This window comes from Gymnoscopelus microlampas (genome assembly GCF_963454915.1).
Source record: "Gymnoscopelus microlampas genome assembly, chromosome: 20".
NCBI lineage: Eukaryota > Metazoa > Chordata > Actinopteri > Myctophiformes > Myctophidae > Gymnoscopelus > Gymnoscopelus microlampas.
In genome coordinates, this window is record NC_139957.1 from 16,430,072 (window position 1) to 16,453,414 (window position 23,343).

The following is a 23,343-nucleotide window of genomic DNA, read 5'->3' on the forward strand; positions in this document are numbered from 1 at the left end:
GACCCCTGTGGGACTCCGGTCAACTAAGTATATAAGGTTTAAGAAGTTATGTAGAAATACAATGTAGAAATACTCTGTTACCCGTAAAAAGGGCTGCATGCAAAATGTAACTGCATCAAAATAGCTATAGGCCTACTTACAGTAACACATGTAAAAGTAGGTTACTCATAATGAAGTACTTCACAATCATATTATTGGATTGTCATTTGTAATTGTAATGCATTAATATGTTCATGTTGCAGCTGGTAAAGGTGGGGCTGATTTAATTACTTGATGTAGGCCTATAATACAATCATAATCGATCAGTTAAACCATTAAAGTCTACCAGCCCTGACAAAAAGGATAGTATTTTTTATTTTAAAACTAAATGTGGACGCCAGAGAGTTCATGTATGTTTAATTTGTAGTATTAGGCTAATAATACAATTCTGCAAATAATTGTAGAGTAAAAAGTACACTATTTGCCGCTGAAATAGTGTAGTAGAAGTATTAAGTATACAAATTCTAAATACTCAAGCAAAGTAAAAGTATACCTGTAAGTAAATGTACTTAGTGTTCCAACACTAGCAGCTCAGTGGCCTTGTGTTAGAGTGTTAAATCCCACTAGCGTCATAGCGCCTTTTATCCCAGGCGCTTTACAATGTGCATTACATTCACACACCGATGGCAGAGGAAACCAATGCAATGCACCAATCTGCTCAACAGGAGCAGGTAGTCAGTGTCTTGCTCAATGAGGCTTTGATGGAATGTGGCTGCTGATGGATATTCATACTTAAAAGACCAGTCTTTTAAACTGCTAGGTCACTGACATTATGTGCTTTATCCTGCTTGCCTACCAGATGGGTAGCTGTCCCAATGAGGATGATTTAAAAATTGGGTCAGCTGAACTGATTGATTGATTGATTGATTGATTGATTGATTGATTGATTGATTGATTGATTGATTGATTGAATACTTTATTTAGAAGTTTGCAGAAAAAAACACATGAAAGTACAGTTCAAATACAAGGTCAGCTAAATAGGATTAGAAAGCCCAAGAAAGCCAAAGGCTTGTTTCAATTGGGGTCCTTTTACTGTCAATCACAGTAGCTTACTAGACTTCTCATTTATTGCCGCCCCCCCCCCCCCCCCCCCCAAAAAAAAAATCAAATGTAAGCAAATAACATGTAAAAATGTCTAACAGTGTGATTTGTTGAGAGTTTGGATTGTCAATGGTTGATGTATAGCTACCTTCCCCGTCGTACGACGGTGCCGCGCACGCGCACTGAAAATAGATCCACAAGCACAACGACTGTACGACGAAGTACAAATCAGGCTCAACCCAGGTGAATATAATAATCGGTCAAAGAACCCGCATTGAGTATAGCCTACATTCCCATTGAATATAGCCCACGTTGTCATGAAGAGATTTGAGCACAGGATGGCGCCATTGCATCGCACCAGAATTGATATTTGATCAATTTCCACGTGAAATTGCTCAAACTATTTCGGCGTTAACAACAGTGGTGGAAAGTACTGAGTACATTTACTCAAGTACTGTACTTGAGTACAATTTTGAGGTACTTTTACTTAACTGGAGTATTTCCAATGTGCAATACTTTTACGTCTACTCCACAAATATTGTAATTTTACTCTACTACAATTATTTGAAAACTTTAGTTAGTTATCGTGCAGATTTTGATTACTATCACAAAACACACATTAACCACTTAGGCCCTATACAAGCTCACGATGCGATCTGCTATTTTCAAAATAATGTTATACATTTCAAAACTTGTGATATGGCCAGGGACATTAATTTCTGCATAATCAGCACTTTCTACTTTTGGTACTTTAAGTACATTTTGATACCAATACTTTTGTACTTTCACTCAAGTAAATGATCAATTCCAGACTTTTACTTGTAACTGAATATTTCTACATTGCAGTATTGATACTTTTACTTAAATTGAGTACTTTTCCCACCACTGGTTAACAATGCATCTTCATGTTGTGTTCTTGTAAGTTACCTATAGGTATACCTGGATGGAATGTGTAGGCTATAGTAGCCACGGCAAGTGCCACGGCAGTCTACAGTATAGCCAGACTAAAGTACTGTAGCTCAGCTCGCTGATTGAACATTTTCTCAGACAGTAAATAAAACGTGTTTTGTTGTCCTATAGTGAAATAGAATGCAAGTAAAATGTTTATTTAGAGACTAGGCTAAATATATTTTCAAATGATACATAGAAAAATATTACAGAAAACAATTACTATGACAAATTGTACGACTTTGGAATGTCAGGTTTTTCATATAGCCTAGCTAATGATTCACCCCTTTAATACATAAGAAATTGCAGCCTATTTAGGCTACACATGGCGACATGAAAATGTATGCATGTTGAGAATCAACTGGTTTTATTTAGGTAGGCAACTGTGTTATTGAAGTATTTATGGTAAATACAAATACAATTCAGAACATTCTCTGCAAGTATAGTCTGGACCTACATTTAAAAAAGCAAGGTAGGCCAACCATCTTTCACAATCTTTTACATTCAGATGAAATCTGTACAGTTCTGTAAAATACTATTGTGAAGGAAAAGACATTGAACATATACATCCAACATACAAACAATACAGAAATTACTTTTAAGCTAAGCTTTTCAATACAAAAATGAACTCCTTTGGTAGAAAACATTTGTCTCAGAAAAAAATGTGCTGAAATCTTGCATGGCCTATCAAACTTAGTGTATCAAAGCCAATGAACTATGGGACAAACATTCATATTTCATATTGGGAATGCATATTCATTCGCGTTGGCAATGCATCTCACAAACCAGTCTACTGACATGCACAGCCTGGCCTGTTTTGAACTGAACGCCACGACGTTTGATTATTACAGTATGAAAAGTCGTCATCATTCACATGTCATGTCGATCTAATAGCCTACAGTACTTTGGTTCATTCATAAAGAAATGGAACAGCATTTGTGATCATCGAGTTCTTAATAGCGTGCTATGCCATGGGGAATCCTGTTGCACGCAGATCGTCCAAGTGTAATGTGCCAATAAGAAGAGATAACAAAACATTATACAATTAAAAAATAAAATAGTCTAGTGAAACATACAAAAAACAACGCATTAAAATGCTATGTTTTTAACATCTTTAAGACTCTTCTCCAGACTTGTCATGTGCATGAATTGGGGCAAAATTACTGCGAAAATACAACAAATTTCAGAGAGTGCAATCTAAAATCAAGTAAAAAAAAAACGAAACGTAATAAACGTCGTTGCTTTAGAATATTTTCATCCTTTTGCCAATCGATCTGCCCCCCTTCGCCATGACTCGCTGACTGGGCTGCTCCTTTGACAGAGGGCAGTACTTGATCGTGTGCGCGTTGTCTCCGTTGGCACTGCAGAGAGGGCACGTGTATGCCCGCAGAATGGGGCACAGGACTCTGCCATCGACCGTCTTTAAAATGTGAGAACCGTACACCTCTTCTGGCGCCCCGTTATTCCGACAGAACACGCAGATCTTCGGCTCCGGCTTACTCCTCTGAGTCTGTTTGCGCCTTCTGTCCATGGCGAGCAGGTCGAGCCCACCACCGAAGCTCCCTCCGTAGGCGGCGGGGTCCCCCCTGTCCGTCAGCGGCGCGTCACTTGAAAGGTGTTCAAACGGTCTGAGAAGCGACAGTCGTTCCTTCAGATCGAGGATGGACATCGGGGGAGAGTTTGGACAGTCCAAGTGCCCATCGCCGTCCCCGCCGTGCCCGATTACGCAGGAGCAGATTGGAGAATCGTCCAAACCGAGAGTCGCTTTGAGGGACTCCGTTATGGAGTTGGGACCGAGCGACGAGTTGCTGATCTTGTTTTTAGCGACGAGGGTCGATAGACCGAGGTAATCGTTCCAAAAGTTGAACGTGTAATCGTATGGAGAGCGCGCTTCCAAGTACCCGTGATCTAAATAATCCATTCTTCCACACTGCTGGAAAGGCTATTGTACACAAAGGTGAAGTGGTGTTTTGCACAATGTGGGTTTGAAGCATGGGTGAGAAAGTGATGCTCTCTCTCCAGTGTGCAGAGCAGCTCAACAGACTGAGGCTGAGAGGTTCCTAGGATAAAAAGGGAGGGGGCGTGGCTTGGTTCCAGTTGATTATCCAGTGAGAGATCCATCCAGTGCAAGGAAATATTGAGCTGGGGAAATTATTTTGCCCCTCCAAAAATATGTCTCATTGATGAAAGGAGCTTTGTGAGGTTTTAATGCAGCAGATTAATGACATAATCGTTCACTTTGTGATGCAAGCATGAAATTTGGCACAAATACTCTCTAAGGGCCACTCTTATGGAAAAAGGTGCTGGCCATTTAAAAATCCAAGATGGCGAACACATTTTTCAAGATGTCCGCCACCTTAGCGGAGCAGATAGTGAGATAATATTTGAGGTTGTGATACAAGGATAAAATTTGGCACAAATACTCTGTAAGGGTAAGGGCCACTCTTATAGAAAAAGGTGCTGGCCACTCAAAAATCCAAGATTTCAGCGGAGCAGATAGTGACATAATCTTTCAGGTTGTGATACAAGGACAAAATGTGGCACAAATACTCTGTAAGGGCCACTCTTATGGAAAAAGGCCCTGGCCACTCAAAAATCCAAAATGACGACCATTTTATCAAGATGGCCGCCACCTTATAATCTTTCAGGTCTTGATACAAGCATGCACAATGGCAGAAGCAGTGTTCCTGAGTCACTTGATTAGAAAGCGCTCTCAGACACTTTAATTTTCAAGATGGCGACCATTTTCCAAGATGGCCGCCACCTTAGCGGACCAGTAAGTTATGTCAGCATTTGGTTGGTTATACAAGCATCTTGAGCCTCTGACTGTTGCTTTCTTGCACAATCTAATTTGGTGTTGTCGGACATTAGTCGACAACTTGTGTGATACTTGGCCTTGTTTCTTCTCAATGCGGCTTCTATACCACCACCTTCTTCCAGCCTTGTTGCTATGACCAGGATCATTGGCATTTGATTGATCTCATGAAAGAGTGGAACATTGGTAGCAAACATGGTGTAGCCATCATGTTGAGGAACATGATAGGTTGGAGGTGATACGAGGGCATCATTATTTTTGTCTTTCTGACAAAGACAACAATTCTTCCAATCAGTTTGCCTGTTGGTAAACATTGGATTTGCGTTTGCCGTTTTTGGGGCAATTGATTTCTGATTAAGGCCAAGGGGCTATCCTTTTACCAATTTAATCAAATTGATACCGCACATTCAGGTATGGGATACAACTAGGTTCGGTTGACCTTCAGATAGCCCGATCATTCCTTCAGTGCCATTTAAGTCCTGTGTGATCTGTACACCTTCCGGGTAGTACATGAACAAGTCATGAATAGCCCCGCTATACCCTAGGCTCGGCTCTCCCATGCTCGCACACTCTGTCAATTCAGGCACGGCTATTTAACTACATCTACTAACTATTACTAGCTTATTGATCGGGGCTGTTAGAAAGCATTTGGGACACTGATAAGCTATATTATTACTACAGTATTAGTAAAACTAGATCAGCTGACAATGAACCCCATACTGAGTTACACAGCTGTGATGTCACCATTGTGCCCTGGTTGTGCAATGACATTCACTCCATTATAATGAGCTTTCCTCCACCTACTAAATTGTGCTCCGACAAGAAAATGAATAAGTCTATTGAAATCTGCAACCCAAACAACACATGTATAGACACAAAAACGTATAGATCATCATCGCAACTAGGTTTCGAGCCGCAATCTTACCACTTTGCTAGCTTTGCTAAATTATTTCACATTACAGTCCTGACAAAAACTACACTTATAATGATGTAATGTGACACCCATAAAATAGTTAAGACAAACATTAATTTATTTTGATAATTACTTGCTGAAATAGGACATATTGGTACAACTCCTGGAAGCCATCTTCAAAAAATGGTCGCCATCTTGGCCATTGCCTTTTTCCGTAAGAGTGGCCCTTACAGAGTATTTGTGCCAAAACTCATGCTTGCATCACAACACAAAGTGAACGATTATTATGAAATTTGCCATTAATCTGATAGGCTACTATTACAGCGCAATGACACTCATTTGCAGTAAGATTTCTATCTGATGCTTGTGGTAGTGTGTTTTTTCAATGGAAGGCATTTTTTTTTTAGATTTATGTTGAAGGCATCACTTTTCTATATTAATAGACCTATAGCGAGCCGTTTGGCATAGAGATGACATGTCCTCTTTGCACCTGTTCTCCGTCCCTCGGGCCCGCAGGGGCTTTGTGTTCAGAACCAGCCTGTCCTCCGTTCCATTGTCTCCACTCCACAGCGAGACGTTTAACTTCATTAATATGCATTAAAACGGAGTGTGCCCTGTGTGTGTGTGGTGTGCATGGATGTGTGTGTAAGTCAAGGCCCAATAAAACAGACACGTGCGTGAGTGGGCGCGCTGTGCGTGTGAGTTCATGTGCGAGAGAAAGATAGGCTATTAGGCCTGGCACAACAATCACAAAACATTACTAGGATATTATTACCAACAAGAGTTACTGTAATGAGAAGAATTGTATGTTATCTATCTCATACTCATTGACATAGAATCCCAGACATTATTCTTTATTGTTAATATAGGCTACTGCCTACTGTACGTGCTGTGGTGCTTTGTAAGTAATCTTTTTCGTAATCTTTTGTAAAAGTATCACCGTCTGCATTAGAAATGCTTTCAGGATTTCGCGTTATGAAATTAAATTAATAAAAGTATAGCTTGAAGCAACAATTATAATTGTAGGGTCCTCTGTTGAAGCACACTGCAGGGTTTGTTTACCATATGATTCAATATTACATGTCCAATGTATTTTAAGTGTAGCCTATGTGATAGCTAAAATAAAATGTTATGCACATTATGTAATGTGCATAACTATTATGTATGTTTCTTTTACACTTATCTCTTTGTAAACATGAAGTCAAACAGGCTTGTATTTATGAGAATGGATAGAGTTTGAATTGGACATCCAAACAGAGCTACACATGAGTCAAAGTTATAAGAGTTGCTGCCTTGCTGGTGATATAGTAAAGATAGTAAAGTCAACAAAGCATGAATAAAAGCATATAGGGGACAGTATCTTGTGTGTGAGAATATATTATCACCAGAACACACCACATGGCCGATTTCAAGGTCACCTCTGGCTTTGCATGCACAAAGGAAATCATGAGAGAGCATTTAAAAGATGAATGGCTGCTATATCACAATAGATAAATTGCACAGGGGGCAATATGACATGTGGCTCCTTGGTAACTGCTTTGCATGTATTGCGCTCATACAATATATATTTCACTAGCCAAAAAATAAATAAAACTATGGACATTGAAAATTATAAAGATCATTTTTGGCATTTAGCAAACACCGTTATCTAGGCTAGAGTAACAACAGTAAGCACAATAGTAGAATATGCCCAACTAGGCTACATAACATTACAGCATGATTTATACATTGTTGCGTCCGGATTTGTGTGCTGAAAATAGCAGATCCACAAGCTCACAACACCTTGCACTGCAACGTGCTGTGAGCTTGTAGATCAGCTTTTTTTGGCGAGTGACACCTACAGGCAACAAAGTATAAATCAGGCTTCACCAATTGGTAGGTGTAAGGAGGCTACAACACCAACGTAAATAACAAACCTTATTATTATTTTATCCTGCATCTTTATAATGTTACAACTATGTTTTTCTCTTTGCCTAATTGCACAACAGCTCAGGCTGAGATGGTCAGACAATGCTCTCCCCATTCATCATTGTCAAGTTCAATGGAAAATTAACAAATCCCTTAATTAAAAGACCTCTCCATACTCGTGTGTGTGTGTGTGTGTGTGTGTGTGTGTGTGTGTGTGTGTGTGTGTGTGTGTGTGTGTGTGTGTGTGTGTGTGTGCGTGTGCGTGTGCGTGTGTGTGTGTGTGTGTGTGTGCGTGTGCGTGTGCGTGTGCGTGTGTGTGTGTCAACTGTCCATGCATGTGCGCGCGCACGTGTGTGTGTGTGTGTGTGTGTGTGTGTGTGTGTGTGTGTGTGTGTGTGTGTGTGTGTGTGTGTGTGTGTGTGTGTGTGTGTGTGTGTGTGTGTGTGTGTGTGTGTGTAGCAGCACGTGCCAGCTGTGCTATCTACAACAGCCTGGCAGAACAAGAACAACCCAACACCTCCACACAACCCTTGCCCCCCCTCTCTTCAGCAAAGACCACTGCCATCTCCATTGCTGCATTAATTGCATAAACTGCATAATGTGGCTGGTTGGAGGAGCCCCGCCTGTTCATTCTGGATCACTGCTCCCCCCAGATACAGAGCTGGAGGGGGTGTGGGTAGTGTCAGTTGGGGGTTTGATCCCCGACCTCCAGCCATGCTCTCCTGGGAGTAGGACCGCATCCCTAACGGTCACTCCATCTGTACTATCCTCTCTTCCAACCCCCAGCCCACCTCCATCACCGAATATACAGGCACACACACGCATATATATGGACACAAACATTTTTAATTCAATCATTCACATGGTCACAAAGACACATACACCCAACCACGCATGCACGCATGCACACACACACACACACACACACACACACACACACACACACACACACACACACACACACACACACACACACACACACACACACACACACACACACACACACACACACACACACACACACACACACACACACACACACACATCCTGAACCCCACCCCCAAGCACCCAGAGTCAACCCAGACACGTGTCATTGTCACCAGCAGCAGTGAAGAATGCTAAACAATCCAAGGTCAAGCTGAAATTAAGGGGTGTCTGTTGGGCCTGTCAAGAGCTCTGTCATGACCACACTGCCCTGAATGCCTTCCGCAATTACTTCTCTGGAAAGCCTGCAAAACCAGGCTCTCTCACATATGGGCATGCGTGTGCACACACACACACACACACACACACACACACACACACACACACACACACACACACACACACACACACACACACACACACACACACACACACACACACACACACACACACACACACACACACACACACACACACACACACACACACAGAGACTCTCTAAGATGTTAGTTGGAAAGAATGCAATGCTCATAGAACTTGAACACTCCATGATTAGCTCCAACAAGTGAGCCCTCCAGCAGACTTGTATTTATAGTTCGTTCTATTGTATGACCACGTTGCTCAGTGAAAATCTGTTACTTTTGGTAAGCCACACGGCCATACGATGAAGTATGAATTATGGCCCCCTTCACAAGCCCCGTTGAATATAAGGAAACAACCTTGCACGAAGGCTTCACACTGCTTTTGTGGCTCCTATTTTCTTGTGCCAACCTACATGCTTAGTCTTTCAGCTTGCACAAACTGGTATGTTGATGTATCGTACACAGAAAATAAACCGCCTTGTACAATATTTCGGTTGTAATATGATTTTTAAAATATGTCACAATCCACTATGCTGTGCGATCAGTATCAGTCCTAGGCCAAAGTGAAAGTGTGAATAATTACTGGTGTTTGTGTAAGCTGCACCAGATGGGTGAGGTTTAATCACATGAAGAATGTTCAGATAGTGTCAGTGGTATAAGTTGTCACTCACAGAAAAGTACAGTATATTGACTTTTAAATATGCTTGAGATTGTCTAAACTTTCTGGATTCCATGTAACAAACCTCACCCACTGGGACTCGGGCAGAAGTAAAAATGTACATAATCTTTGCAGATCTATTTGGCCCAGATAGGCTGGACATGAAAACCAAATCTGAGCAAGAACGCTTTTTATAGGCTGAACACATCCATGGTGGAAAGTGAACCATTCCCCCTCTCCAAATATTCAAGTAAATATGAATAGCAGTTTAATGGTGTGTGTGCGTGTGACAGTGCACAGAACAGAATTGATCATCACAGTGAGGTGGCGAAAAGAGGAGTTCAGGGAGGAGGAGAATGATCTTAAGCACAGGGGTCTGAAACTTGTTTAACGTCCCCAAGATCTGAGGGGGATTAAAACAGGATGCGGTCAAAGGCTTCAGAGTGTATTGGTACAATGAGGCAGAGGGGATTAAAGGGGAATGGGGGCGGGATTCTATGAGCCCCTGCAATGCCCTTCATCTCTGGGGGTCCACAGCAAGAGCAGCCTTTTGTTGGGTTAACTAACGGCACTTCCCATGAGTGGAGTGAACGGACCAATCCCTTTTTAATGATGCAGGGAAAATTCCTTTGGCCCCGATTACCACTGTGCTTCCGAGGAGGGCCATTGTCCCACACACCATGTTCAGCTTTTAAAATGTGCACCTAGGCAAGTGGATAACAGGAGTTTTGGCAGGTCTCCTCAAGCATTATAGCCCACAGGACACAGAAATAATAATCAGAAATGATGTGGATACTGTCCACCACCATGGAGACAAGGGGTTCGCATCTTCCATGGTGCATCCAGCTTGGCCAGGCGGGTGGGGACGGCGCTGTGTTAGCGACTCCTACACGTTGGTCGGGCACCTGTTCAACGGGGTGAGAAACTAGGCATAGCGTGCTCCTTACGCCCTCCAGGTGAAACTATACTCACTGTCAGGTGAAAAGAAGCGGCTGGCGACTTCATGTGTGTTGGAGGAGACACGTGGTTGTCTACACCTTCCCAAAGACCAACTGTAGGGGTTAGCAGTGACAGAGACTATATACGTGGGTGGGGAGAATTGGCATGGCGACTAAATTGGGAGGAAAAAAGGAAAAGAAAAGCAATTACATGGATACATCTATTGACATACACGTCAACATATAGTATATCAATATTTGTTGATAATGATGATGTGTCTACTGTCCATCGTATCTCTTCTTCCAGGTCCTACTGTGTGAGGTCCTACGGTCCTCATAGTGTGTTAGCATGTAGAAAATTCAAACACGTCTCTTTTTGCACCATCATTACGTAGACAAAGACCTGCACATTTATTGTATCCGTCATGTTTTTCCATTGTACTTTGCATTCTCTTCACTTCTCTCATGTGGGTCTGTGCTTTTGGTCTGGGCTTGGTGTAATTCTACCGCTGAGCAGAGGCTCTCTGAAGCAGATGTGTGTACCTCGTCTCATATTAGCTCATGCCTGGCTCTCTCCTGTGATCTTTCAGCTGTGCAGCTGCCATCTTCACAACATTCTCTCATCTCGCGCTCACATGCACTCAGAAACGGAATTAAAGGGAAACTGTACGCTGGGCAACTGTTAAAACATACTTTGATGAGTTTTCTACTCACCATGGGAATAATATTCTGTTGTGACAGTGGCATTTTCAGTTTGTACCAGAGAGATTAAAGAGATAAAAATGTATAAATGTTCTAATCAAAAATAATTTAAGAGCCCACTGTCAGTTGTTAACCACATGGACCTGTCTTAATAGGCAAACATTTGACGGAAATAACGCGGACAAGTGTAGAGCCCTGGGGACCCCGGTCAGCAAAGTATATAGTGTTATTTGGTTAATGCTGTTGTTAAACCAAATAGGCCAGTGACATGCACAGGCATGGGTTACTTTAGCCTACTTAGATGTCAGAGTGGTTTCTTGTAAAGTAAAATGTAATGAGTGGCAGAAAGTTATCAAGACATTATTCTTTATATAATAAAACTCTGATTGACAACTCACCTGGCATCATAAATAGATCAGTGGTTCTGGGGATCACCAGGTCAGGGGTCTGAGTGGGTTCCAGGGGGTCCCCAGCTACATGTGTTAATATAGCATCAAAATCAGTTTAACCACTTTAACCCTATTTAATATTTTGGATACTTTGCATATAGATATCCAGTTGTCGCCGATCAAACCGATATGTCCATATATGGGCATGCCAATATACGGGCATATACTGATGACATCGGGGAGCTCCTACTATATATGGGCATAAAAGGGACACAGACAGACGGGTACAATGAGTACTCTGACAAAGCCCCCGACACTGACCCCTCCCATTTGGTATTCAGCTCAAAATAAACAGTAACAATTATTCACAATAAAAAGGCCTGCACTGAAGACCATATGCAACTACACACACACACACACACACACACACACACACACACACACACACACACACACACACACACACACACACACACACACACACACACACACACACACACACACACACACACACACACACACACACACACACACTGAGCCCAGTGGACCCATGTGCAAGTCGGGACAGGCTTGGCGGTATAATGGTCGATACCTCACAGAACACACAGGACCACAGATGGGTCTTCCTCCACTCTGCACAGCAGAGTCAAAGGCTGCATGGAGCCTGGGCTCTGGCCAGATGGGCCACCCCTGAGAGAGACAGAGAGAGGCGCTCAGGCTGTCACAGGCCCTCGGAGGATGATCTTATTACCATTGGCCAAGACCAGGAGTCTAGGCCAATGGCAGACACGCGCACGCACACACACGCACGCGCGCGCGCGCACACACACACACACACACACACACACACACACACACACACACACACACACACACACACACACACACACACACACACACACACACACACACACACACACACACACACACACACACACACACACAGTGTCGAGAGAGTCCACATTATCATGCCTGAGTCTCTAGCCTGAGATTCCACTGCTGGCTCAGGAAAAAAAAGCAACTCAATTAGATTTTTTCTTTGTGTTGCTTTCTTTCACCCGTGTGCCGCAGATCAGATGGTTTCATCACTGTCAAGAGCTGAAAAAATAAGGTTCTCCGTGGTTGTGTTTATATAGACGGCAACAAATGAAAACATCTGTTTTGTGTAGTGTAAAAGAAATTAACAGACTGAGATCTAAGCCATACAGTGTAAAATCCGTCTCACAGCATGAGAGAAAATTCAGTATTCAAACGCCAGCAACCTGCTGGCGTTTGCTGCTCACAACGTCAACTTTGGTATTGTTCATTTTATTATCAAAACCCTTATGAATGACAACGTATATGAAGATATCTGTCTGTCTGTCTGTCTGTGACTGTCTGTATAAAATCAATGTCAGGGGGAAATGCAGGCAGCTTTGATCAATCCCAGAGAAGTTTTTCTAAGGTGCCCACTCAAATTCCTGTTGCTGCTGGACCTTCCTACAGTAGAAGGCTGTGGTTGTATTGGACAGCTCCCATGTGGGAATGTGTACCTGTATGTATGTGAAGCTGTATGCGTGTGTGTGTGTGTGTGTGTGTGTGTGTGTGTGTGTGTGTGTGTGTGTGTGTGTGTGTGTGTGTGTGTGTGTGTGTGTGTGTGTGTGTGTGTGTGTGTGTGTGTGTGTGTGTGTGTGTTTTGTTCGCACACGCGTGCATGCGTGTATAAAACGAGCATACATTCTCAGCAAAAGGTTTCTGGACTTCCTGGATACTTAAGACTTAAAAAGTGTTCTTCTGGAGATACACGTTTTTGTCTAATGAGCAGTACATTCCTGAAATTCTGGGGCACCACGGGTATCAGCAGTAATGTTGTTTTCTGGTCAGAGCTGCCCATATGGAGTGCTATCTGCTTTCACTTAATGGCTGAACTCCAGGCCCAGGTCATTCACAGCTATTTTCAGTTTTCATTGACATCTGTTGTTGTACATACCATTTATCTAATATGTATTTGGCAGAAATGAATATCAAATATTAGCAGTAACCAGTCATAGTAATGTGACTTTTATTTTGACAATGCACCTTATGTATATTTGACACTGTGCCTTGTTATCTGACTTTGGTTCCCTTGTTTCTTTCTCTATTCTTAACCCTTATAACTGTTTACTTGGAAACTGCAAAACCTTGGGTGCTTGTACAAAAACTAATTTCACCCACTGTTTTACACCTGTAAACTTGACAGTAAAGTTGATTGGGCTGGTTTTCAGTCTGTAACACAGCTAAATGCCACACATTCCCCAAAGATTAAGGATTTCCATTGCTATCATGGATGGCATATATTCACGTCAACTGATAGAAGCATCTACCAAGGTCAAGGTCATTCTATTGGGCTGATTTGGGGCACAAGGCTGCTTCTTATTATCAAACAAATTTGAAATTGAAATTCACACAACACATACTCAGGGTTGATTGACAGCATGGGTGGGCGGGGTGACGGGGCTGTAATATTCATAAGAGCAGGAGTTTAGAGATGACTGGATAGGTTTCCCTACCGCACATTGATTTCCACATTTGGGTGATTAAGTTTATTATTTAGCCCAAGGCTACATTAGCATGTGATTATGTCTGGTGTCCTATGGAGAGGAGGCAAATTTCTCTGTGAGAACAAAAGGAGGGGGGTCCCTCGATCACCTGAGTCCTCCGAAGCGTTCAAAGCCACACAGCGTAATTCCCTTCCTGCATTTCTCTCTTTCCCGTTCCTTTCTATCTGCTTGCAAACATTCTCTCAGACTCTTTTGTTTGCCAAGGTCGGTTACCATGGCTACCAACGGGCGCTTTATGAGCACCTCATCCCTCATCTAAATATCCCTAGTTATCTATGGTAATGAAATGCACACACCATTATCAGGCTTAATGAAATACACTCCATTGTCTATGATTATGGAGAGAATGCTTTATTTCTCAGCGGTCTTGTGTGCTAGGATGTTCCAGGGCCATGATAACAAATGTTCCGTGAAGCTGTGAGCACTTTTCAAGCTCCATTCTAGTGCGAAGCCATGGACAATAAAAGCAACAATGCCCTGTCTATTTGTGAACGGCTAGGCGCAGCTACAGCTAAATGTGTACCAGTGACAGTTTGATTGCACTAATTGGCCTCTCTCTCTCTCTCTCTCTCTCTCTCTCTCTCTCTCTCTCTCTCTCTCTCTCTCTCTCTGTGCATGTGCATGTGCATGTGCACAAGCTTTCTCATAATGGAAAATGCAGCAGCAACCAGTTTTTCTTCAAAAGCAAAGCTGCCCATAAAGAAAGACTAGGCAAGCACAACCGAAACACCACTACATAAAATCTTTGCATATTATAATTACATGTCTCCGTCTCAAATATGGCAATGGAACATCACATGTCTTTTCTTCAATATAGCCTTTATCAAACAAATAAACAGGAACTATAACCTACACTATTTCCCGTAGATAACTATCCACCCTTGCGATTATTCCCCACTGTCATCAAAATCGTAGTTGCAACAATGAGCTGTAATAAAACGGGTATAGAAAGGAGACTTTCTCTCTGATAGGACCCCCCCACCCACAGTCTTTCCCTTCTTGGCGTGAAGATGAAAATATCAGTTGAATGCGTATACTTTGCAGGAGTGTGTCTGTGTGCTCTGTGTGGAGGTAGAAGAGTATACGTGTCTATTTCAAATCGTCAGTCAGGGGGTAATATCTGCAGATTGGGTGTTTAAGTCACTCTGCATTTCATGAGCCAGGCCCTGTCACTAACAGTTATCTCGTCGCTGCCCTCAGAGGAGTTGTCTAGGTGAAATGATTCGCTCAAAGGCTTGAATAATGCATGAAATTACGTAATGCAAATGGTGGCTTTATTCCCCCTCTGTCTATTCGCAGGCGCTGGGCCCAGGCAGGGCACTGTATTATAGCAGTCGAGAAGAAACAGTGGGATTCCCCAGAGTATGAAGTAACCACGGTGGAGGGAAAAGGTCAGAGATAAACCCTGGGCTGCACCTCACACGCTGGTTTATAAAGTACGAGTGAGTGCTGAGTTATTGCAGCACGGTGAAATTGCTGCTCTGAGCAGACCTGCAATTCACAAGGGCTATGATGGGAGGCTTATTGTGTGAAGGCAGTGAAATATTCATTAAGCAACTGCCTGCCTGTTGTTTTTTTCACATACTGCCTCTCCTACTACGTAAACAGATATCAAACGGAGAAAAAGAAAATGCAATGAGAATGAAAAGAACACAGGAATTTGTGTTAGATCATGAGATGTCACTGACCACCAAATGGCACTAGACTGTTTTCCATCAGACAAGCTTTCTTCCAACCACTGTGTGTGTGTGTGTGTGTGTGTGTGTGTGTGTGTGTGTGTGTGTGTGTGTGTGTGTGTGTGTGTGTGTGTGTGTGTGTGTGTGTGTGTGTGTGTGTGTGTGTGTGTGTGTGTGTGTGTGTGTGTGTGTGGTGGGCAGTCAGTGCAGAACTGAATGGCATTAATTGCCCCCTAAGATGACGGGCAGATGAAAGGGGAAGTAGCGGGTTGCCGTGGGACGTGGAGGCTGGTTAAGGCGAGGCTGAGGACGGCTGGCAGGTCTCACCGACTTCAAAAGGAGATAAAGGGCCTCGAGACAAAGGATTCTCCTTTTTTTTTACTTAATCTCTAGAGTTTTTTTTGTGTGTGCCAACCTCCTTGCCTTTGTCCACTTTGTGTAACGTATTAACACCAGTGGATTAAATTGGTGTTGCGGAAATCGTTGTTTGTATTTTTATTCCAGCCCACTGCCCCGCCATTGTTTGCTCAACCTTGTCCATAATCGATTGCTCTCTAACAAAACGAGCAGAGATGTTTATCTCGTCTTGTGGAAACAAGTGGAAAAGAAATACATTTGGTCACCTTATATTTGTTCAAGGAAACAGCGGCAGAATGTTTTTTCTTTAGTCCCGTAACCATTTAGAATGGGGGACAATAAGGGGGTATTATGGAGCACTATCATTTAAAAACGTATTTGAGAACAATGTTAGGAAAGAAAATGTGTAAGTGATAGAATAGTTCTTTGTTATTTGAGGCCTTGTGCAAAGAAAGAGCTCCTACACCTAATGTACCTGTATTTGTGAATAACAAGAAGAGAAGAAACAAGACTGGGTTAAAACCCCAGTATAAGCATTAAGGCTGGACTTACATTGTATGCATGTTGTGTAGGACAGAAGAGACCTAGGTAGGCAACTCCTAGATTGACGTGAGGGCGCAAGGGCGAGAAAAAACGTGAGGGCGAGAAGAAATTCAAGACGTAGGTCAACCTAAGGCATATGGATAAACAGAAGGCCAGGTCATAACGGAACTACTCAGAAACGGCCACATAAATGTGAGTATCAAAGAGCGTTGTAACTATTTTGCTCCAGAAATCAGAGAAGAAACACGTTTGGGGCAAAATCCAATTACACCTACAATCCCATAGCCTGGAGGGACAAAGAAGAAGAGTAACACAGACTGGAGGGACGAGTGCTCTATGCTTGTCTAGTCTACTCTGTTGCTAAGCCAAGCAGTTTAACCAATCCTTTAATTTAGTCCTTTGTAAATGAACCAATCCGGTAACTTTGGTCCCAACTCTGTTTCCAAGGTCATCGCTCACCGACTATCTCATCTGTAGGGTTTGTCTCCTCCCAGCCAAAAAGACCCTCCATGCCACCACCTTTTTAAATTGTATATTTATTTATATATTGTTTATATTGTTAAATAGTTTAAGGCTAGGAGAGCTTCTTTGCTGAGCAGTTAATGACTTTACATTTGTATACAGCCATCTTGGAACCTTGGGGCAAAGCAAGAAAATGTCAAGCTTGCAGTGAACACACAAGCAAGATTTTCAGCGATATAATTGGGAAGGCGAGTCTGAAAACCCAGCTCGAAATTATTGTACTAGAAAAGTAAGTAAACAAAGTCGTCTCTGGGCATTTTGAATAAGAAGCTATTAAACTCCACTTGAATAAGTGAAATAGGAGATGGGGATTACTACAGTAGGTATCGTACTTGGACTCTAAGATATATATAGAGCAAGATATATAGAGCATAGAGCAGTGCATGGTTCCTAAATGGTGTGCAGAGGCACACTGGTGTGCTGTGAGACCAGGTGTGCCTTGGAATTTTGTGACAACCGCATTGTTACAACTATACAGATTTTACAGATAGTTCATTGTTTTCAAATGTAAATATCAGTACTCATTTCAATGAAATGGATTTATTTTCCATACATTTTCAAAAATAGTGGAAATAGATCTGCTATTCTTTCTACGAATACAGGTGTGCCTAGAGATTGTGACTTGCGAATACAGGTGTGCCTAGAGATTGTGACTTGCCCATCGGTGTGCTTTGGGGAAAAAAAGTTTGAAAACCACTGGCATAGAGGATGAACACCTACATCTCCAGCTGAATAGTTTGATGTGAGAAATAACATAATAACCAGTGAAGCTTTCACTTTTGTGTTCCCAAGAGACCTCTGCCTCTCCCTCCCGTCTATCCACACGGCGCAGAGGCCCCAGATTCCTGCCATTCTCCAGTGAAGGCACGGTCTCTTGCTCTCCAAGGCAGCCGCTCAGCCGGCCCTCCATCTGCCCATGAATAGGACCAGTCACATTTCTGATAGCATTTAATGAAAAATCCATCCGGGCTTCAGGGAGGACAAGGAGGAGGAAGAGGGAGAGAGGGCAGTGGGAGGATGGTGGTGGAGGGGAGGGGGGTGCTTCTCAGGAGCACTCAACAAAGAATGCCTTTCACTGGACTGGAAAGGCTAGATTGGTTCCTCTCCCTTCCCTTCTCTCTTTCTCTCTCGTGCTGTCTCTCATCTGGTCTTGTTTTTTTTATTCAACATCAAAATGTAGCAGATGACTGGGGAAGAAACCCTCAGAGATTTTCAAAAGTGGTGCGGGTGGAAAGTGTCACACAAAGGGACAGGTGTCTTGTGGTTTATATGTGAAGGACAGGGAAGTACAAGGCATAGAATGTAGAGCTGAGAGGACCTGCTGATAACAGTGTGCCTTTCAATGGCTTCCGCCCATTCAGCCTTACAAAGGCAAACAGCACTAACTACTTTTTTTGTGTGCTTTAAAAGGTCAACAGCCATGGCTTGGGTTTAGAAAGCTTAGCCACAAAAGTGTACCATTAAACTCTCAAAAGTAAACATGATCCTTTTTTTCCAAAAGAAAAAAAAGTTTTTATATTGGGGATACGCTCATGTTTCACTTCTTTCACATTTCCTATTTGGCTTTGCACATTCGTCCATTTGTACACTTGAGATCAATTAACACACTGTGCAGAGCAGTGTAATATGTGACTGAAAAAGGTCAAAAGCATAGCCTACTGCATCATTTTAGAACCAAACTCTTCATTCCAGCACCCATAACTTTTTGTTAACATGCACATAAACATTATGGGGGAGGGGGGTAGTTTTTCTTTGCAAAGAAATAACAATTACATAATCATGAATCACATGAACAATCAGTGTATGTGCGTCACAAGATGTTGACACCGTTAGGTCTGCCCATTTTTCCCACTGGATCCCTTCAACTTTGATCTGTTTTTTGTTTTTTTTTATTTAGGTTTTGACTATGACATGCCGAAAAAATGGGACTCCAGGTTGAAAGTGGTTAAGTCTGTCTCTGGGTTTTATAAATATTCAACCAATGAAAAATTATTGAGTAAGAGCTTGTGACTAAATTATAACTACATTGGATCCACTGGAACACCGGTTCTTCTTTCCATTTCCTGAAAAGTAACGGTTTTGGACAAGGTTTCTGCCCGACAGCGACAAGTCACGCAACACCAATCCCAGCAGGAGGGAGACAATTTCAGACAGCTTTCATCTCTTTCATAACATCAGATGTTAGGAGGTCATGTGTCCTCATCCATTTTTTTCAGTCTCAACAGACGGGACCCAAACATCTCCCAACATTCTTTTACCGTTATTATGATCACATCTTACTTTACTAAAAACTATACAAGACTTGGATCTTGTTTAAACTGTTTCGTTATCCTTGAGGAAAGACAAACCGAAAATGGGTAACTCATTTGTTGTTGTGGCCCAGGAGCATCAGGGTTTTATCTTCATTCAAACTGGGGAGAACAAAGCCCCAAAGGCACTGTGCTGTAATAGAAAAGAAAAGAAAAAACAAGCAGACACGTCTTTGCTCAAATCTAAAATGTTACTCAATACGCCTACAGGTTTCCCCTGTGGTTGCTGTTCTGTTCTTCCCCATCAATACTGAATAACTATTGCAGTATTTCTACAACAAATATTTTCACATTAAGATAAGCTCTCATTCAGAGGGATTGAAAACAAATGAACAGGTAGAATGAGAGTTCCAGTGTTTGTCCAGTAGGATTTCAACAGGACACCACTGTTAATGGACTTATTGACTGTTACAGGGATCAGGCTTGTGATCTTCCACCTAGGGCTGGGAGATATGACTTCAAATCAATATCACGATCACGATTATTTCACTCTTTTGCCTACATTATGATCAATGAACGATTATTTTATACACTTTTTTTAACGGCTTTCATAGATCTCTGAAAAGGTATGTACTGTAAATATTACATGCTTGCTCTTTTTGCACAAGTATAATACAGGGCTGAAGTGGTTAATCAGACAAATCGATTTAGTCAATTATGAACAATTATTAGAATTATTTGTGCCACTTTGTTGATATACATATTAACGCATAAGAAAAAAATATTATACATACATACCTACCTACCTACCTACCTACCTACATATATAAATAGATAAAACTGCCCAGCCCTACTTCCACCTAAGACTGATAAAATAACACATTTATCAAAAAATAAATACAAATATTAACATGCAATACTTTTCCCATTCCCATCCTATTCATTCAACTTCTCCAGACCTGAAAAAAAAAAAAAAACAGATTCCCACCACCTTCCAAGATATTATGTCTGTACTGTAGGGACCATACAAGGCTGATGAAGTTCTCTCCCCCAACATGTCCCTCCGCTAAGGGGATGAGATACAGATGGCCTCTTTCTGCTTGTTGCTCACGAAAATCATCCTCTGCATAATCCGTCCATTAATCACAATAATATACAGCAGGTGAGCAGTAGGCTCCAATAACTGTGTGACAGTGAGGCAGTGACATCTGGATAGTGTAAATGCTTGGGAGTGGGTGTAAGGCTGGTTTGGGATTGTTTATTTGTTTCAGCATGAGATATTGCTAGAACCGGAGGCAAGTCTTGCGATAAACAATTTATTAAAAACGTGACCATTGAGTTTGGTTGCCAGGCATACTGCTAATACACAAAAAAAAACTTCATTAGGGACAACTGGGACTCTGGTTAGAAGGGATTTGGCTAGAGTGGCTTTATAGGAGTAGATGTGCCCATACGTGGTACGGGAGCTGCTCAGGAGCCCGCAGTCCATGTGCACGGTCTGAATGATGATTAACTGTAATTACCTAAGCTGTACCTGGACTGCATGCCAGGAGGCAGCCCAAGATTAATGGGGCTCTGCTGAAAACAGAACAAAAGCTCACATTTCCGAGGTAATGAATCGCTCTGGTACAAAGGCGTCTTCGTGTGGTGTACGTGGGGCCCCTGGGAGGTTCATTACAACAGCAGAAATGGATGGATCCTATGCAGCTTTTTTTCCAACATGGAAAAGCGAAGGAGAGAGCAGAAGGGAGGCCTGTAATCCTCAGACATCATCTTGGTTGCTATACTGCCGGTCTAACAAGCAGAGATAAACAGCCCGTACCTCTCCAACGGGCAGTAAACATCACAATGCGAACTGTCTCGTTTGCATCGCCTTATTTGTACAGAGTCCCTAAACAACACATCACATGGCATGCTGCTAATTGGTAAGTAATGAAGAAACGTGAAACTGAAACAGTGTAATCTGCTCTAAAGAAATGAATGATAAGGCTGGGTATTCTCAAATATGATTAAAATGTATTATATATTCAATATCAGAACATAGAAAATGGGCACTAAGTGTATCCAATAAGAGTGTTAAGGCAAATAGCTCATAACTGTCATGAAGGAATTTTGAATGTAAACATTTTGAATATTGACAATTGGTTTATAATATGTTTGAGTCTAATTGCCTAACTCTAGTGAAACATGCCCTCTTTTATCCATATACAGCAGTCTTTGCTAAATTATACAAGTTTTTGATAAGATGACTACCACACCTGACATCCCATCATTGATTAGCCACAAGAAGTTTCAAAGGAAGCAGGTTCCATTCCTACAGGAAGTGAGCAGTTTGGTTGGTGCTGCCTGGAGGGCATAGTTTTATTACAAGTGTCTCCTGTTGTAAATCATTGTCGACAGCATAAAGCTGGAGATTAATGGTGACATTTTTTGCCCAGTTCCGCAAAAGGTTAATCTATGCTTTTTGTAAAATGAACGACACCAGAAGGAACAAGGGCTGATAAGGGGCTGCAAGAATGTGTGAGAGATTCTTCATAAAGAGGAAATGAAGATTAGTGACACATAGAAACGGGCATCAATTATTGGAAGTCAAACTGCTTAGGGCAACAATGGGAGGATTTATAAGCTCTAACATTTTTGGTGCCCTTGAACATGTTGCCTCTGGGAATGTAGGTCGATAGCCAGATGAAATACAACCCGACTACAGACTTTAATGATTACAATCCAAGCCGGCCACATATTTCTTCCCCATAGAGTCACATAAATACTCTAGCAAGTTGAAGCATGCCCAGCTTTACATCATGTTGTGTGCATGAGGTAGTTCTTAACCCCCAAGGCCTTTTGTTTACCATCTCCTAATCATGTAAATGACATGCTTCCCATGCATCTCTCAATCTATCACACTCAGAGACGGTGTGTTTTGACAGCGCTCAGAAACCGTGCCTTGCAGAAAGTCTGAGGGAGATGAAAGAGACGCAGGATTCAACTTTTAACCCATCATTTATCAGGGAAGACAACAAAGACAGTCAATGTCATTCTCCTCCGCCTACTGCCATCACCCTGCAGCAAATTAATGCACCCTACCGTGCTCCTTAACACAAACAGGTGCTTGTATGCTACAGACCTGCACAAATACACACATTAACACGGGTGCATACAGTCATACAAATACCCATACATGCAATATACACAGTAATGTTAATTACAGGTCCATTTGGTTAGATTTGTTCAATTACAGGTCCATTTGGTTAGATTTGTACATTTTAACAATGGATACATTAACACAGGATTGTACTGTGTACACAGACACACATTTTTAATCAATCAATTATATGTATTATTTGTTATCGAACAGTATGGCCTACTCTATGTATTTATATAAAGCAAGTGAAATCAGACAGAACATAAAAGATGCACACATCTACCCTTGTGTGCACATGCACATAGATAAATACTATTCACATCATTAAAAACAGGACTGCCAGATTCAGTAGCACGGAATGTCTGAACTTGCCATATGGGTTAATGCTTATCGTACAGGAGTGTCACACACTGAAGTATAAATCGGGCTTAATAAAGGCTTGAAAATGAGCACACTGAAATAATCTGTCAAATGAGCTAAAAAAAGAAACAAATTGAATGTAGCCATGTACAAGGACAATAATAAATGATCTTTGCCTTCAAATTCTCAGCAGATTTCTGTATTTTGAGCATAGAATAATACACTCTTGTTCTTCAGGGGGAGACAAAAGACTTTGTTCCCATTCCCTGCCAATTGTT

General features: G+C 41.9%; 1 protein-coding gene across 1 annotated transcript; it reads right to left on the bottom strand.

Moving 5' to 3' along the window:
* Positions 1–2,623: 2,623 nt before the first annotated feature.
* On the bottom strand, positions 2,624–4,002 carry LOC311036464 (nanos homolog 1-like). Its single transcript, XM_084045174.1, has one exon. It carries the CDS (start codon positions 3,947–3,949, stop codon positions 3,272–3,274), a length of 678 nt encoding a protein of 225 aa, XP_083901300.1. The 5' UTR covers positions 3,950–4,002; the 3' UTR covers positions 2,624–3,271.
* Positions 4,003–23,343: the final 19,341 nt, after the last annotated feature.

Coding starts and splice junctions, on each gene's coding strand:
- LOC311036464 (XM_084045174.1), bottom strand. CDS start 3,949: ATGGATTATTTAGATCACGGGTACTTGGAAGCGCGCTCTCCATACGAT.